The 17,879-nt window shown below is 41.8% G+C and overlaps 1 protein-coding gene across 3 annotated transcripts in view; it reads right to left on the bottom strand.

Moving 5' to 3' along the window:
• Positions 1-14,773, bottom strand: part of YLPM1 (YLP motif containing 1) — a 62,385-nt gene extending 47,612 nt beyond the window's left edge. For 2 of the 3 annotated variants that reach the window (XM_052646685.1, XM_052646686.1), the window contains exons 1-4: positions 13,860-14,773; positions 4,474-4,710; positions 3,000-3,179; positions 725-1,716 (exon numbers count right to left, since the gene is read on the bottom strand). In XM_052646685.1, coding sequence (XP_052502645.1) covers positions 725-1,716; positions 3,000-3,179; positions 4,474-4,710; positions 13,860-14,735 — 2,285 coding nt within the window. In that variant the 5' untranslated portion in view covers positions 14,736-14,773. The remainder of the gene's footprint in view (positions 1-724; positions 1,717-2,999; positions 3,180-4,473; positions 4,711-13,859) is intronic. The other variant, XR_008199994.1, reaches the window with a different exon arrangement.
• Between the last annotated feature and the right edge of the window lie 3,106 nt (positions 14,774-17,879).

Genomic DNA, 17,879 nt, shown 5'->3' with positions numbered 1-17,879 from the left:
TGTTTCTACAAATTTGGAAAAATAAGTTTGAGCCCTTTTAAAAGGTAAAGAAAAAATTTAGAAACTACTGGTAAATATTTTTTGTGCTTTTCTAAATAAAAATGTGGTTCAGACAAGAGAAAAACATCTCCTAAATAGAGGAAAACATAAAGGATAAAAGTTCCATGGGGCACAGACTTTATCTGTTATGTTATATTCACTGCCAGAAGCACAGAGCAGAAACTTAATAAATATTTACTGAACAAATGGATAAAAGTCCTATTTACCCTTAAATTTCACTGCCTATTTCACTAGATACTTACTCATTTTTATCTCTAACAGCTAGCATATCATCTCACAAAAAGAAGTTACCAATCCAGTTATTTGTCAAATCAACAAGGAGTAAAAAAGATCAATAAATTAAACAATGATTTTGAAGCTGAAAGTCAAAGTCACTAAGAAATTGGTAAGCATTACTTTAAAACCACTACATTCATCCTGGAATAAAATCTCTACATGTAGGATAAAACCAGAGACATCAAGGAAAGGGGGTATGTTGCCATTTCTAGATTTCATTATGCCATGTCTAATGAGTGAATAATACTAACATTATGCATTGTAAATCACGAATATATATAAAAGTACAAAGAGAATGTAAAAGCCTACTCAACCTACAGCAGCAAAACAGCCACCATCCATCCGCCACCCCTTCCCACCCCCTCCCCAAATAAAAAGGCAGACCTACCTTGGGCCTCTTGGACCTTCCAAGTAACTGCTTCTAGGAGGATCTGGAAGCAGTCCACCTGACCTCCCTGGCATATCCTTGACTGCGGCAAGTGGCTGAGATGGAGCAGCTGAGGACTCCCCAAGTCCTTGCTCGGATGAGAACGAACTGTACGGCAAAGTAGACTTGCTCAGGGGAGCTTTGGAATTCACTTGGTCTGATGGGCCAAGGGCTGACTGCAGTGGAGGATGGTAAACCGAGGGTGGGGCTGAACCAAAAGACACAGGGGTGGGCAGCAGCGCTGGTCGAGGCTTCTCAGGGACTTGTGAGTTCTGGGAGCTGGAGGCGGGTGGACCTGGGGCTGCTGTCAAGGGAGGAGGCATCCCCTGGGGAACTCCGGGGGGAGGGATGCCTGGAGGAGGTGTGGCTGAAGAGAGCGGGGCGAGGGGCATGACAGGGGGAGGTGCGGTCGAAGCCAGAGAAGGTGGTGGAAGCACGGGCGGCGGCCCTGCCGAAGACAGGGAAGGCGGGGGGAGGACGGGCGGTGGCCCCGCAGAAGAGAGAGACGGAGGCATCACTGGTGGGGGCACAGAGCTCGGCAGAGACGGTGGCATCACGGGTGGGGGCATGCCAGGGGGTGGGACTGACGGCAGGGCCGGGGGCATCACCGGCGGTGGCAGCGATGGCGGCAATACCGGTGGGGGCATTGTTGGCGGGGGCGGCGGCATCTGAGAATAGGGGACAAATGGGGGTGGCATGGACATGTTCCCCATGTACTGGTTCTTCACATTCTGAAGTGCGCTGACTTTGTCCTGGAGATAGGTCTGAGTGGCCTTCATGTGTCCCTGCCACGTCTTCCACTGCTTCTCATACTCCTGGAGCTGATCTTTGTGAGGGTAGGAGTGGAGCTGCTCCTCCCACAGCTGAAACTCCCGCTCCCATTCTTGGTAGAGGCGTTGGAACTGCTGCCGCTGCATCTCGTAGTGCCGCAGCTGCACGTCTGCGGACATGGTCTGCAAACAGGGATGCAAGTGACTGTTAAGACACTCAAGAAGTAACTTTAAGCTGAAATATCAAGGAGTCAAGGGTGTTTGAAGCCTTAGGAACTCGGAGCACAAGACTAAGGAAGGCTCAGGATAAGCTTGTTAAATCCCTTCAATAATGACCATTTGCCTTTCTTTTTTTTAACTTAATTATGTAAGTTATCACAGAATCGAAAAAAAAAAAAATCAACTGGACATCCTTGGTGGCGCAGCGGGTAAGAAATCTGCCTGCCAATGCAGGGGACCCGAGCTTGATCCCTGGTTGGGGAAGATCCCACATGCCCACAACAAAGCCCACGTGCCACAACTACTGAAACCCATGCGCCTAGAGCCTGGGCTCTGCAATAAGAGAAGCCACTGAAATGAGAAGCCCGTGCATCGCAGCTAGAGCAGCCTCCGTCCTCTGCAACTAGAGAAAGCCTACGCAGCAACAAAGACCAGGCATAGCCAAAAATAAATAAATGTTTTAAAAAAATAAAAGGATATGCTTAAAAAAAATCAACTACACTAAAGCAAACACCTATCTCACCTATTTTTCAAGTTTTTAATATTACTGTGGATCATTTTAATATTATTACTGAAAATGATCTGTTATAGACATAAGTTTATACCTCAAAGATACAAGACATACAAGGATCTAAGTCACTTCATCTTTTGTGGTGTATTTTCATGGGCTTTCTAGGGTGGTTGCTTTTAACTTGAAGCAACATAGGAAGTTCTGGTTCTTTTCTCTTTAATTTTTTTTTGGGGGGGTGGGGTGGGGGAGGCAGTCTGCACAGCTTGCAAGACCTTAGTTACCTGACCAGGAATTGAATCTACACTCTCAGCAGTGAAAGCTCAGAGTCCTAACCACTGGACCACCAGGGAATTCTCTGTTTTTTTAAACTGAAGTATAGTTAATTAACGATACTGTGTATCAGGTGCACGGCTGTACACACACACACACACAGACACAGACACACACACATAGACACACACGCTCTTTTTCAAAATCTTTCCCTTATAGGCCACTATAAGATAGTGAATATAATTTCCTGTGCTCTACACCAAGTCCTTAGTGTTTACCTATTTTACAGACAGTAGTGTGTTATCTTTTAAAATCCACAGGTGACAAATGTAACAAATAACTACTTGGGCACTCCAGGGGGAACATCTGATACTTTTCCTTCATCACACTTAAATCTCTTTCATGAGAAACAAATCCCTTAAACATCTGGGACAACTTCCCTCGTGTCCGTGAGGGAAGCTCTCACCTGGATGTGTGGCGGATGCTGTATAACCTGCTGGTACTGCTGCAGGATCTGCTGGAGCTGAGTGTGCTTCTGCATTATTCCCTGGTACTGGAAGCCAACTCGATGCTGCTGGTGCTGCTGCCAGTGTGCGGCTGCAGCCTGCAACTGCTTTAACCTGGCATCCTCTTCCGGGTCCTCAGACTGAAGGTGAAAGAGGGGATATGCTTTATTCTAACCATAAACAGCTTTATTCTAAGTCATAAACAAGAAACATGAATATGTTATAGAGTATTATGCTATAATAGTATGGTATCAGGAGAAGGCAATGGCAACCCAGTCAGGTACTCTTGCCTGGAAAATCCCATGGATGGAGGAGCCTGGTAGGCTACAGTCCATGGGGTCTTGAAGAGTTAGACATGAGTGAGCGACTTCACTTTCACTTTTCACTTTCATGCACTGGAGAAGGAAATGGCAACCAACTCTGGTATTCTTGCCTGGAGAATCCCAGGGACGGAGGAGCCTAGCGGGCTGCGGTCTATGGGGTCGCACAGAGTCGGACATGACTGAAGCAAATTAGCAACAGCAGCAGTATGGTATCATAAAGTCCAGAATCCTTGCAACTCTGGCTGAGAAAAGCTATTCTATCTTTAGATAAAATACTTAGTTCTGTTAAAGTCTTAGTGTCTTATCCTGGGATCATGAATACTACCACAAAGGAATGTACAAATCCCACAGTCTTTGCTAGAATAGTCACCTCACTGTTCCTATTTAGGATAACCATTTCCACAGCAGAAAGTAATCCACAGTTAGTGTCCTTTCCACTATATGAGAAACCTCTTTTTTACCGCTAGTCACTTTTCACCAGCTGATTACAGTGTAATCATTATGTTTCATTAATGTTTCCACATAAGGCTCTTGGGAGAACAAGGACCTTTGGACCAATCTGAGGACTTTCCATGTGCCAGTCAGTAGGTTAAGCTTCAAGGATTATCACATTTAATGCTTCAATGGCTCTATAAGAAAGCTACAATTTAAATATGCCCATTTTTTAGGTGAGGATATTGAAGCATAGAATGGTGAACTAACTTGCTCAGAGTCACAACCAGTAAGTAGCAGTGCCTGGACTACAGCCCAGGCAGTTTAACAATAAAGCTGAATCTCTTGAATTATTGCCCTGTGCCATCAACATGAAAACATCCACCCTGTCATCCCTTTAGTGCTTAGAGATACTCAATTCAGAAGAGTGTCTAATTCTTCAATTTCACTTAAACCATGAAAAAAATGTTCTTTTCTAAATACCTTGAGGCATACATCTGATTATTCCACAAAAGAAATTTTACATGCACTTAAAAAAAAATGAAAAAAATATATCCATTTAAAACAAAGGTATATATATACACATACATATATATACATGTGTGTATATATGTATATATATGAATCAGAAAAAAAGCTGAACAATTTAAAAATACCAAGTAATTAATTTCATGGTTACCTGGGGCTCCTCAGGTGGGAGAGGAGGTGCTGCGTCTTCATTAGTGGGTGGTAACGGGGGCTCCTCAGATGCAGAGGGTTCTGGTACTTGGCTGGTAGCAGGTACAGTAACTTCTTCTTTCACTGGCTCAGCTGCATCCTTTGCTACAACAGGACCCTTTTTGTGTCCCGGCAAATGCACTTTTGTCCTCTGCTGCAAACTAAGCAGGTGTTGTCGATACCAATACTGCTGCTGTTCCTACAACAGAAAGCATTTTTTTTTAAGAATTTTAATTGACAATCCTATATATCTGCAATTTGGTTTTGACAGAGAGCTACATCTGTGTCTGTGTTCACGCACTTATACATAATAAAAGGCAAAGCTGAACTAAAAAAAAGCAAACAAACAAGATCTTTCCATTTTTCCCCCCAAATGTATACAATTAAGTTAAACCAGGAGACGGCGACGACAGAGGATGAGATGGTTGGACTCAATGGACGTGAGTTTGGGTGAACTCCAGGAGCTGGTGATGGACAGGGAGGCCTGGCATGCTGCAGTTCAGGGGGGTCACAGAGAGTCAGACACGATTGAGCGACTGAACTGAAGTTAAACTATACATATTAATTCAATACACTTCTCTACTGTCATAAAAAAAAAAATACATGCTTTTGAAGGTGAAAGCAGTCTTTCTCATAAACGACCAGAGTAAATCCTTCTAATATTCACAGCTACTTGTTTTTAACTTGCCTTTTAGTTTGTTCAGTTTTATCCATAGCGGTCTCATGATTACTGAATATAACCAGACAGTCCTACCTCCTTTCCTGGTCTTCTCTTTTGCATTGTCCTTCCCTCTTTTAAACCCCTGCTGTACCATTAATCTTTTTCTTTTAATTTTATTTATTTATTGTTGGCTATGCTGGGTCTGTGTTGCTAAGCAGGCTTTTCTCCAGTTGCAGTGCATGGGCCTCTCACTGTGGTGACTTCTCTGGTTGTGGAGCACAGGCTCTAGTAGTTGAAGCACCTGGGCTCAGTATTTGTGGCTCCCAGGCTCTAGAGCACAGCCTCAACAGCTGTGGCACACAGGCTTAGCTCTTCTGTGACACATGGGGTCTACTTAGACCAGGGACTGAAGTTGTGTCCCCTACACTGGCAGGCAGATTCTTTACCACTGAGCCACCACCGAAGCCCTGTTATCATTAATCATGTCATACCAAGGGATATATGCATAAATGAAAATACACTGTTTCAGAATGCTTCGTATATATTTTAAAAGTTTCACTCCGTCTTCCAAATATTACTGTAATTTTATTTTCTGTATGCTTATTTTGTGCTTCCACTTTCTAAAAACTACAACAATAATAAGTTTAATGTGGAAAAAAATCAGAAGATACAGTCTATCCTCATTATTCATGGATTCTGTATTTGTAAATTTGCCTATTTGCTAAAATTTATCTCTAACTCCAAAATCAACACTCAGGGAACTTTCACAGTCACTTGTGGACACACAGAGATGGGCAAAAAAATTTGAGTTACCTGAACTGCATGTTCCCACCAGCTGAGGCAGAAAATGGCCATGCTTGGCCTTTTTGTTTAGCTCTTGTACTGTAAATGAGTGTCCTTTTCAAGGTCTCTTTAAAGCCACATTTTTCATATTTCTGTACTTTTTGTTGAGGATTTTTCTGTTTAAAACGCACACACCCCCACTCCCAGCAAGCACAGTGCTGAACTGTTATCTACTGTCCTAACTGCACAAAGACTGTGATGTGCCTTATGGAGAAAATATATTTGTATTGGATAAGCTTCCTTCAGGCATGTATTATAGTGCTGTTGGCTGCTGAGTTCAATGTTCATGAATCAACAGTATACATTAAACAAGGTGTCTAAACAGAAACACAAATGAAACAAAGTTATGTACTGACTGGTTGATGCAATCAACCAATGTGACCAAAGGCTCACAGACACCTAACCCTACATTTCCCAACTAGGAGCAATGGTTCAGATTTCACTAATTCAGTATTCTTGAAAACTTAATAAAACATAAAATACCTCAAATAAAGAGACTCAACTACAAATAAGTAAACAAACAATAATGAAAATCAACTTAAAAAACCCACCACTCAGAAATAACTATAGGATCTTCATTTTCCCAGTGTTATAAAATTCCCCATGGTTACAAGGTTGTATAAGGGGGAAAAAAAAGCTGTCATAACACTAAAATATTCACTAATGAACTGCCCTATATACCTCTATAATTAACAACAGCATATATTTCTATTACAATTATAAAGATGCAGGATTTTATGAAAGTGATACTGGAGAACTTCAGAACTCATTAACGACAGGGGAGGATGGAGCAGAAGCACTACCAGTTAACAACCAAAAAGAAATCTTATATAACAGGAACTGCAAAAGAAATAACATGAATATCAAAGGCTGAAGAACAGTCCTTGGAAAAATGCATGAATCCCTAAAATATTTTTTCCACATAGCCAAAGACAAAATGAATGACGAGTGTGGTGCTATCATACAATTCTGTCACAAAAACTACAGCACAGAAACCTGATCTAAACTTTGTTCTGTATAAACTCTAAGACTCAGCTATTCTTTACAATTTTTGAGCTTTATTTTTCAAGATTGTGTCCAAAATCAAGGGTTTTGTATTTTTTTTTTTTTACTTCTTACAATAAACTTTTGGTTCTGTGTTAAACGGATTCATTTTACTTGAATTCACTGGGATTCATTATCTTTGGATAACCAGAATTTCCTATATTTTTACTATTTTATTGTATATCCTCTCTAATTTTCCACATGCAAACATACATTATATTCTTTTCTCACTGAACATATTGTTTTGTTATCTGTTTTTTCATTCACAGAATGTAATTTTCTTCAGAGAGATACGTCTCATGCTTTTCTCATATCCTACCTGGTGCTTAAGCACACTGCTGGAGCACCCAGGAGAATGTCAGTGACTGCTGATCAGTTAAAGACTTCTCTTCTAGGCTACTAATTTCTATGACCTGAAACTTGCTGCAGTCCATTCGGAAGAATAAACGCCATCTCACTAACTCCATCTTGAAGTCTGGGTCACAACACAACTAGATTTTTTTCTTTCTGATTATCATACACATAATCATCAGCTCCTGGAATGTAATTACTTTTACTATCCAACATGGAAAAAAAAAAAACCACTGCCATGACAGTCAACAATAATGTGCTATTAAAACATTTTCAACTCTCTTCCATTATTCTATGAAAATACTGAAATGCAGACTTATCTTTTAGCTTTAAAAAAACTGATAAACTCTTTCAAGTAGAAGTTAAAGGCTTCCCTTTTCAAAGTTGCTTTTGAAAGCATTACCAAAAGATACAAAGTTGCAAACCATCTTTCATAAAACTAGAAGCCAGTGGCTATAGATAAGATTCTTCAGGTCTAGATTCTTTATCAACCTGTACCAACCTTATTTTCATGCTTTCTATCTTTGTCTTAGACCTAGTCTGAGGTTAAGAACCTTGTTAGGAGCTCAAGTACTTGTTGGTTTACGGACAGCATGCACTGCAGGTCTATTTCCATTTAATATGAACCCAATAAGCAGAACCCAGTTCTAATTCAATCCTAGGACGAGGTTCTGGCACATCTTTAAAGCTCTACAAATGAATGATGATGAAATCATTCAGAAATGTCCTCAGTGATCCCAGAGAAGGCTGCTTTATCTCTATTTTAGAAACGAATAAAAACGTGCCTGGACTTGATAATGAAGCTGAAATAGTAGCCAGTTCTTCTGAATATCTCATTGTATCAGACAACTCCATTTCATATAGGATGTTAGTTCATTCGTAGAGGAAAAACATAGTACATATCACAATCAAAAAGAGATTGAATGGAGTTAAAAAGTAAGGATGTATTCACCACAAATACCATTACCAAAAAGATGCTAATTAATTCAGCAAGTACTTACTGACTACTTGCTACCAGTACAGTAAGGAACTAGGTACTGAGTGATTCTCTAAGTAGGGAACTATAAAGGAGGAGGAACAGAGAGACAGAGAATGAATGAACGAATATATGTGTATATGTATGTGACGCTTTAAAGATTAATTCTGAAAGGCTGCCTTTCCTATCCAGGATGACTAGGATAAATGCCTGTAACACTAAATATTCAATGCCCTATCCTAAAGCAAGTGGTTTAGGGAGAGGAGACTTGGTAAAATGATGAAATGGATTTCCATTTTAAAATTTACTTAAAATATATTTATTTTCAGTATTTTTAAAGTTCACAGTCTATTCCAGGAATTAAGGTCACCAGATAATCTTCATCCCATTTTAGGGAAAAAAAACCAAAAACTCCTTTACTTTCCTCTTCCTCCAGCTCCTGCCCACATTCTCTCTCTCCTTCAGTCAAACTTCTTGAAAGAGTTGTCTATACTCACCATCCCCATTTCCTCACCTTCCATCACTCCTCAAATCAATGCAATATGGCTTCAGTCACTATGAAACTGCTCCTGCCAAGGTTAACAATAATCTACATGTCAGTAAATGCAAAAGATAACTCACGGTCTTCATCTTGCTTGACCTCTCAGCAGTGACACAGCTGACCACTCTCTCCTAGAAACAGTCTTCCTCACACTTCTGTGGCACTTCGCTGTCCTGATTTTCCATCTACTTATTTGGCCTCTCTTCCTAGTGGTTCCCTTAGATACTGCGGTTCTGCAGGGCTAGGCTCAATGTCCTTTAAACTTGATTCTTACTCTACACACACTCCTCAGGAGACCTCATCCATTTCTGTGCCTTCAAATATCATTTTTATGCTGGTGACTCACAAGTCCATCATGTCTCTCAGATCTGGCTTCTAGAATCCAAACCCATACCTTACTTCAAACTGGACATCTCCATTTGGAATCTTTTATCTCAAGGATCTTAAACTCAGTAAATCTAAAACTTAAACTCATCGTTTTCCTTTCATCCCCAGACCTGCTGTTCCCTCTCCTGTAGGCTATTAGTATATGGAACCATCATCCACCCAGTTTCCTATCTCAGAAACCCAGGAAGCATCCCTGATGCCACCCTCTCCACTACTAATCTCCAATTGGATTCTAGCACCTAAGTATTTCTCCAGTCTTTCCACTTCTTTTCATCTTCTCCATCACCATCCAAGTCCAAGCCACTGTTAACTCCTGCCTGGATCACTCTCTAGATCACTGTTGCTCTTTTCGACTCCACTCTCCCCAAAGCAGAACGAACATTCAACAGGCCAATCTGGCACAACGGCCTACATAAAACCCTTCAATGGCTTCCTACTGCCCTTAAGACAAAGTCTCACCTTGACCTTCAGTCAACCTTACTGAACTTAATTCTCTGAACTCCTTACCCTTCTTCAGATTTCATTTAAACACTACTTGCAAAGGGAGACCTCTTCAATCAGGTCAGCGCTCTAGGCTATATTCAATCATTTGAAAAATATTTATTATTCACCTACTACGTGTTAGATCCTGAGCAAGGCACTGTGACTATGATGGTGAACTTATAAAAGCTCACCTTTTCCTATTCCTATGGCAGTCTAGTGATATTTTCTATTTTGTAATAGCGCTTTACGCTTCTCTTAATTACTTTTTAAATGTCTTTCCCTCCCATTGGAACAAATCCAATGAGAGCAGGTACCTTGCCTATTTTGATCACCATCTCATCTCCAGTACTAAGCGCAGTTCCTGGCACAGAGTTGTTAACAAATATTTGAATATTAAATAATGACTAAAAACTCTAATCAAAGTCAACAACTTTACTTAAGTTTTGAGAATAAAAAAATAAATTACAATTCATGAAAAAATAAAAGACCACTATGCATTTTACTTAGCCAGTCCTTTAAACTCAGAGAAAAGTTAATTCTTCAAAAATCATATTCCATTAAATCAATACTTTACGATGAAAACTAGAAATTAAATGGAAGACTATCAAGCATTTATCCTTTATATGCTAACTGCATTTCCAATCAAACAGCCCTGGTTTATGCGTGATAAAGTTTTTCTTTATGACATGCCTGATGGTAAATGTAGAAGAAATGGCAGAAAAAAATCACCACATTGTGACCTCTAACTAAGAAATGATTTACTCAAAAACCATCAATGGATGAACCACTAAATGAAACATTAGATGCAATATTTATGGGAAGCTTTACAGTGGAGGAACCAGACTGTCACCTCCTGAGCAATCTTGGCACCACTATGGGATAATCGGGTACTGAGCGCCTCCTGATGGGATGCCAAAGAAGTACATGGCGCTCCCTAGGTTACAAAGGCCCCTTGCCAAAAGGTGAACTTAAACCTAAGAGGGTTTCACGGTTAATGTCTAGTTTACAAAACACATGAGAGAGAGGAACAAGCCAAACACCACCATCAGACAACAGACAAATTCATAACGTGGGACATTCTCTAGGACAACCAACATAGATATTTCATCAAGATCAATGACAGGAGCAGAAAAAGAATAGGAGAGACTGACCGAAATCAGGTGTTCTTAAGGGAGAGTGATTTTGCCCCCAGGACATTTGGCAACGTCTAGAAATATTTTTGGTTTTCACAACCAGGTGCTGTTACTGGCCTCTAGCAGGGAGAGGCTGCTAAACATCCTGCAATGCACAATACAGCGCTACAACAAAATTATCCTGCCCCAAAATGCCTCGACTGAATCCCAATTTGAACAAGCCCTCAAAACACTACTGAGTCCAGTTGGGAATTGTAACACGGAAAATATCAAGGAATTATTTTGATTAGTACAATGAGACAATAGGGGAAATGTAAATAGGTCAAGTATTAGATGATACATAGAAACCTGTTAATTTTGTCAGGTGTTATAATGTATATTTACCTTAGAAGAAAGTCCTTTAAAAAAAAAGACGTCAATTAATTAAGAGTGCAGGAATGAAATGACGTAAGATCTAAGAGTCATGTAAAAATATTTCAGCAAGAACTACAATAAAGGCCAGGTAAAGCATACATGACAAAATCTTGATACTTGTTGAATCTGCGTGATGGGTATGGGGGGGAATCATACTATTTTCTCTACTTTTGTGCATATGTAAAATCTTTCACCACAAAAAAAATTTTAATGACATACTCCAAAAACAAAATATGAATCAACAAAGAAGGGTTAACTGTCAGGGATTGGCACTGTCATGAAGAAAATGTTTATTATCTAATAAACCAAAGTATCCTAAGTCTAGAACATGACAACTCTTGTATCTTATTCAACACATCTTAGTGGAAAGCCGACAGTTTGCAAGGCACTGTCCTAGGTGCTACAGGGGATAAAAAGGTGAACATAGAGAAGAGACTTTTGGACACAAAAGGGGGAAGGAGAGGGTGGGACGAATTGAGAGAGTAGCACTCTTTATCATATACACATTATCATACGTAAAACAGATAGCTAGTGGTAAGTTACTGTATTACACAGGAAGCTCAACCCAGTGCTCTGTAACAACCTAGAGGGGTGGGCTGGGGTGGGAGGGTGGGAGGGAATTTCAAGAGGGAGGGGACATATGTATCCTTATGGCTGATTCACATTACTGTATGGCAGAAACCAACACAACATTATAAAGCAATTATCCTTCAATCAAAAATAAAAACTTTTTTTAAAAAGGTGAGACAGTCTCTTTCTGCAAGGGGACTCATAATCTGAACAGAACAGAACCAAACCACATGGGTAACCTGAGGCATGGCTTCATAGACAGCCTGATATCAGAGGGTTGAGGAAGTTGGGACAAATTCTAGACAGAGGTCTAAAAAAAAACACAACACCTTAAGAGCTTTAGCAAAGGCCTTCTTGTTCTGACCCATTCACACCTCTCAAATCTCATCTTCCACCACTTTCTTTCTGGCTGTCATCAAAGAATTTGAGGCACTGAACAGTCAAAGCACTAAAGATGTTCACCATAGACAAGGGTACAAAAGCAGAAAAGCAGTGTTCATGTTTATTTTAAGGACTGGCTTGATCTGCCCCCACCACTACCAAAAAACCCCCAATTCATTTGTCTCTCTAAAAGGCCAGAAAAAGTCTAGTAGAGATGGGAATATAACTGTCCTATTTTGGCTTGGACTAACTCTGAGAATGTTTGGCAACAACAGTAACAACAAAAAAGCTTGGAAATTTCAGAGACAGGTGGTAAAGGGGGAGAAATTCTGTCTATGATAGAGGAATCTGAGGAAATAACATGATGGGATGGTACTAATTTGGTGTAAACTAACAGAATCTCTCAGTCTACTGTTTTACCCCAGCTTCTCAACTGTTTTCTCCTGATGATGAGCCAAGCACAACATATTACTTACTTAAAACAACTCATTTCTTTTCTTAATTTCTAAAGCCAAACCACTGTAAAATTAGAATACTGCATTCCCATCTTTTGGAAATCTTTTATATGCACATCTGAGCTTGCAGATTAAGATACTCTTTTCATTAGAGAAGCTAGGTAGATTAGGAATTGCTAAAAGTGTCTATTTTAAGAAATCAAAACGATTTTTTTCCACTTCATCTTCTTTCCTAAGAAATGAATTCATTTATTACTGCTACTCTATCAATCTTTGACATGGAAGCATCACTTCAAACAGAAGTTGAGAAGGGCTCTCTCATGAATGGAGAGATGTCATGAAATTTTTTTTTTTTTTACAGCTTGGCCAAATTCCAAGGCTGTTACTCTGGAGTAAATGGTAACAATAATGCAATGCAGCAAATTGGTCATGTCTTAAAACTACCTTTAAGTGATGTGAGAAAAGGGATGTATGGGGTCAATTCCTGAAATGACCAACAGAATCCCAAAAAGATCATATATGTAGACTTCCCTAGGTATGGCATATATATCTATAAACGCAATTAGGATGTTCCTGATTAGAACAAGATTTCCATCCTCCATTTGCTGAGATTAACTCAGGAAATTGACAGCTATTAGTGGCCCTTAACTTTCTTTTAAAGGAACTAACTGGTCATAAGATCTATATTCAAGTGTCAGCCCTTTGAGAAGCTTTGAGAAGCTTTTTTTTTTTTTTACACTGCCTCTCAAATACAATTTTAAGTTACAATTGTGGCGGGGAGAGAAAGGCCCTTTGCAACAGCAACAAAACCTAAAAGGCTGGTTAAAGGAAATCAAAGAATGTATGGTAACTAACTCTTGATCCACCCAACTACCCTGGTGTCTAGAAACATCCTCAAACACTGTTCTTCTAATAATCCACGTTTAGCCGGTTAAAAAGCTGGGGTGTCAGATCCCTGACTTTTGTGAAATCCTTTGGAGTGCAAATTTGCTCGTTATTGTTGGGGGAGGCAGGAGGGAATCAGGCCAGGAACTAGGTATAGCCTCCAGGGCCAGCTCACTTAGGGCCCTCTAGGTGAGAGACTCAGCTCTGGGCAGGAGCTTTCTTACCTGTGGAGTCATCGTAGAGGGGTCTGGCTCAGGGGCAGCTTGCTGCTGTTCAGCGCTCTTGTTCTTGGCCCCACTCTCCAAAGGTTCTTGCTGGACAGTTGTCTTATTCCCAGGAGGGGCGGACGGCGGTGGTGGAGCCAGTAGCTGGGGTTTAGAATGGCCTTGGGAAGGGCGGGAAGGAGATGCCTGAGAAGAGGGCAAATAGGACTGCGAATGGCTCATATATGACTGCGAGGAGGACGAAGAGGAGGAGTAGGACGGGGTGGGCGCCAGGTAGGACTGGGACGGTGGAGACTGGGAAGGGGACGGCTGGGCAGGGGGCAGGTAGGGCTGAGATGAGGCCGGAGGGTAGTACGAGGGCGGCGGCTGAGGCGGGGGCAGGTAGGACTGAGACGGAGGCATGTAGGACCCCGGCGGCACCGGGGGCGACTCCGGGGGGGAATCCAGCTCCATGGGAACCAAACCAGGAGGCCCGTCTCGTTGGTGGTGGAGCATCTGATGTTTGTACTGCTGCTGCTTCTGATAGCTGAGGGCCGGCCCGGGCGGCGGGGGCATCGGCGGCGGCGGCGGCTGCCAGTCCCCGTAGCCGCCCCCCGGCATCCCCGGCGGGGGCGGCAGCGGGGGCGGCGGGAGGTGATGGGGCTGCAGCACGCACTGCATCTGCTTCTGGTGCATCTGCTGCAACTGCTGGAGCTGAGCCAAGTGCTGCTCGCGGAAGCTCATGAAGCCGGAGGAGGAGGGGGCGGCGGGAGTCGTCGAGCTCGAGTACCCGGGCCCCGGCGAGGCCTCAGGAAGCGCCACCGGAGGCGGCGGCGGAACCGGCGGCGGCGGCGGGTAGTGGCTGCTCCCGCCATAGCGGCCCCAATTCGGGTACATATCGGGAGAAGAAGGGCGCGGCGCTCGTCCCGGCGCCGTTACTCGTCGCAACCGACCCTCCAGGAGCTGCGGCGGCGGCGGCGGCGACAGCCGGAACTCGCGGCGCCTACAGGCCCCGGAGCGTGTAAACGGAGCGCGCCAGTGCGCCGGCGCTACCGAGCTGGGCCCGCGACCGGGAAGGTTGGGGAAACGTACGAGCGCGTCTACGCCTGCGCAGTGGCCACAGATCGGAGAACAAAGGCGAGATAGAGCGGCCCCGTCCTCAGCGACTCTCGGTTGCCATCTTTCTTCCGGTTAGGATAATGTCGGGGCGAGTAGAAGGTTGCCGTAGAACCATAGAGTCTCATCGCTGAAAACGGTGGTAGAGATCCTATCGCTCTGCGGGTTCATTTTTGAATGGAGGAAAAAAAAAAAAAGAATAGGTTCCATTCACAATAGCAACGATCGCAACAACAATAAAAAAAAAAAACCTATGAAGCAGGTAGGACTAACACTAAAAAGAAATACGTAGAATCTATATGAAGGAAACTACAGAACCGTAGCGAATAATATCCGAGTGGAATAAAATTAGACTTGAAATAATGGAAATGTTTACCATGGTTCTGAATGAAAAGAAGAAAAAGTGTTAAGATGTCAGTTCTCAAATTAAGTGAATAGATTTCAGTCAGTTCTAACATGGGAACAAATCTGTGAAGATGTATTCGGAAGACGGAATGTAAATCTTCAATTCCTGCAGGTATTGTAAAAGCGGAGAAAGGGAATTCTTTAGAATAATTCAATGCAGAAAAATTTACGTTGGAGAATATCAGCCAAGGGGAAGAGAGTAAATGCCAAATAACAAGATTGTCCAGAGAGGACTAGATTGGATTTAAAAAATAATCCAGTCTCATGTAAGACTAAACAGGAATTCCTTTGGCTTGAATGAATCACTGAAAAACAAAACTGATACACCCTGAAATCTGAAAAACAAAACAAAAAACTATGAGACAGTTAAGTGTGTCAATGTGTCAGTTGTGCACCACTTAAAGATTTGACATTGCTTCTATCCTAACAATCCAGATCTTCACCTCTCTTAGGAGGTGAATGTGAGTAGAAAGTGGGGCAACTAAGTATCCTTCAGAAGAGCTTTTCATTCTCAAATAGAAATTTAGTTGTGTGCCTTTTAATTTTTATTGAAATATAAAGTGCATACCTAAAATTACAAATCATACATACAGCTAAGTGAATTTTCACAAACCAGTCACTCTTGTGTTCAGATCAAGAGGCAGAACATTACCCAACTCAGAAACCCACTTACTTGTAATTTTAATATTTACAATTGAAATTCTCCTTTAAAACTATAGAAATACATGTAATTTCCTATAGAACAGGCTTAAGGAGAAAGATTTTTATGATTAACGAGAAAATCATCTCATTAGATGCAGAAAAAGAATGTGATAAATTTCAGTGTTCATTTTTTTTTTTGGCTGCCTTGGGCCCACAGTGTGCAGGCTTTCTCTGGTTGCAAGCAGGGGCTACTCTCTAGTTGCCGTGCACAGGATTCTCCTTGCGATGTCTTCTCATTGCAGAGCCCGAACTCTAGGCATGCAGACGCACAGTTGTGTCACACGGCCTTAGTTGCCGCACTGCCTGTGGGATCTTCCCTGACCAGGGACCAAATCAGTGTTCCCTGTATTGGCAGGCAGATTCTTAACCACTGAACCACCAGGGAAGTTCTCCATTTATGATTTTTTTAAAAACTATTTACTTTCTTAATTAATAAGTTTGACTGCATCAGGTCATAGTTGTGGCATGCAGGATCTTTAGCTGTGGCATGTGGGATCTAATTCTTTGATCAGAGATGGAACGCAGGCCCCCTGCGCGGGGAGTACGGTATCTTAGCCACTGAACCACCAGGGAAGTCCCATCCACTTATAATTTTTAAAAAGATTTGCAAGTCAGAAATAAAAGGAAACTTCCTTGATCTTATACACAGAGTACTTACTAAGAAAACTACAGCAGACATCACAATGCTGAAAAGTTGAACGTTTTCCCACTGAGATCAAGAACAGATGTTCACTACTATCACATCTGTTATGTGCTGAATTTTGTTCCTCCTCCCCCACCCCCAAAAGATTTTTAGGTCCTCACCCCCAGCACCTCAGAATGTGACCTCATTTGGAAATAGTGTTGTCCCGCATGTCGTTTATTAAGATGAGGTCATACAGGACTAGGATGGGCCCCTATCCAATGTGACTAGTCTCCTTGTAAGATGACCATTTGAAGACAGCACACAGAGAGAATGCCATGTGATGCTGAAGGCAGAAATGGAGTCACGCAGCTGCAAGCCAAGGGATGGAACAGGTGGAACAAACACTGCCGGTGGGAGTGTAACTTGGGATGACCACTCTGGTGGCTCAGATGGTAGAGCGTCTGTCTACAATGTAGGAGACCTGGGTTCGATCCCTGGGTTGGGAAGTTCCCTGGTAGAAGGAAATGGCAACCCACTCCAGTACTCTTGCCTAGAAAATCCCATGGACGGAGGAGCCTGGTGTCCATGGGGTCGCAAAGAGTCGGATACGACTGAGCGACTTCACTTCACTTCACTCTGAAATACTGTGGCACTATCTAGTAAAGCTGAACAGCCCCAGAGCCTATGACCTGGGAATCCCACTCCAACAAAGCATATAACCAACAGAAATGCATATATATATATATATATGTTCACCAAAAGACATGTATAAGAATATTCATAGCAAACACTACTTGTAATGACTAAAAACTGGAGAGCAACACAAATGTCCACTTGCACTAGAATAGATAATCAAGTTTGTATATTTTACAAGGAAATACAAAACATCAAAGAGAAAGAATGATCCAAAACTACATGAAACAAATGCAGATGAATCTCACAATGTTAAGCAAAAGAAGCTAGACAGAAAAGAATATATACTGTACGTTTGCACATACATACATTCAAAAATAGGTAAAATTGATATATAGTGTTGGAATTTAGGACAGTGGAGGGACAGTGACTGAAGGGGGCAGAAAGGGACTTGCTGATGCTGATTCTTCATCTGGGTGCTGGTTGCATATCTAGGCTGGGTTTATGAGCAATTCATCAAGCTATACTATTTTTTATTTGAACACTTCACTGTTTGTGTA

Source organism: Budorcas taxicolor, chromosome 10 (genome assembly GCF_023091745.1).
Source record: "Budorcas taxicolor isolate Tak-1 chromosome 10, Takin1.1, whole genome shotgun sequence".
NCBI classification, from domain to species: domain Eukaryota; kingdom Metazoa; phylum Chordata; class Mammalia; order Artiodactyla; family Bovidae; genus Budorcas; species Budorcas taxicolor.
Note: the sequence above shows the minus strand (reverse complement) of the source record. Positions and strands in the feature narration are given on the sequence as shown.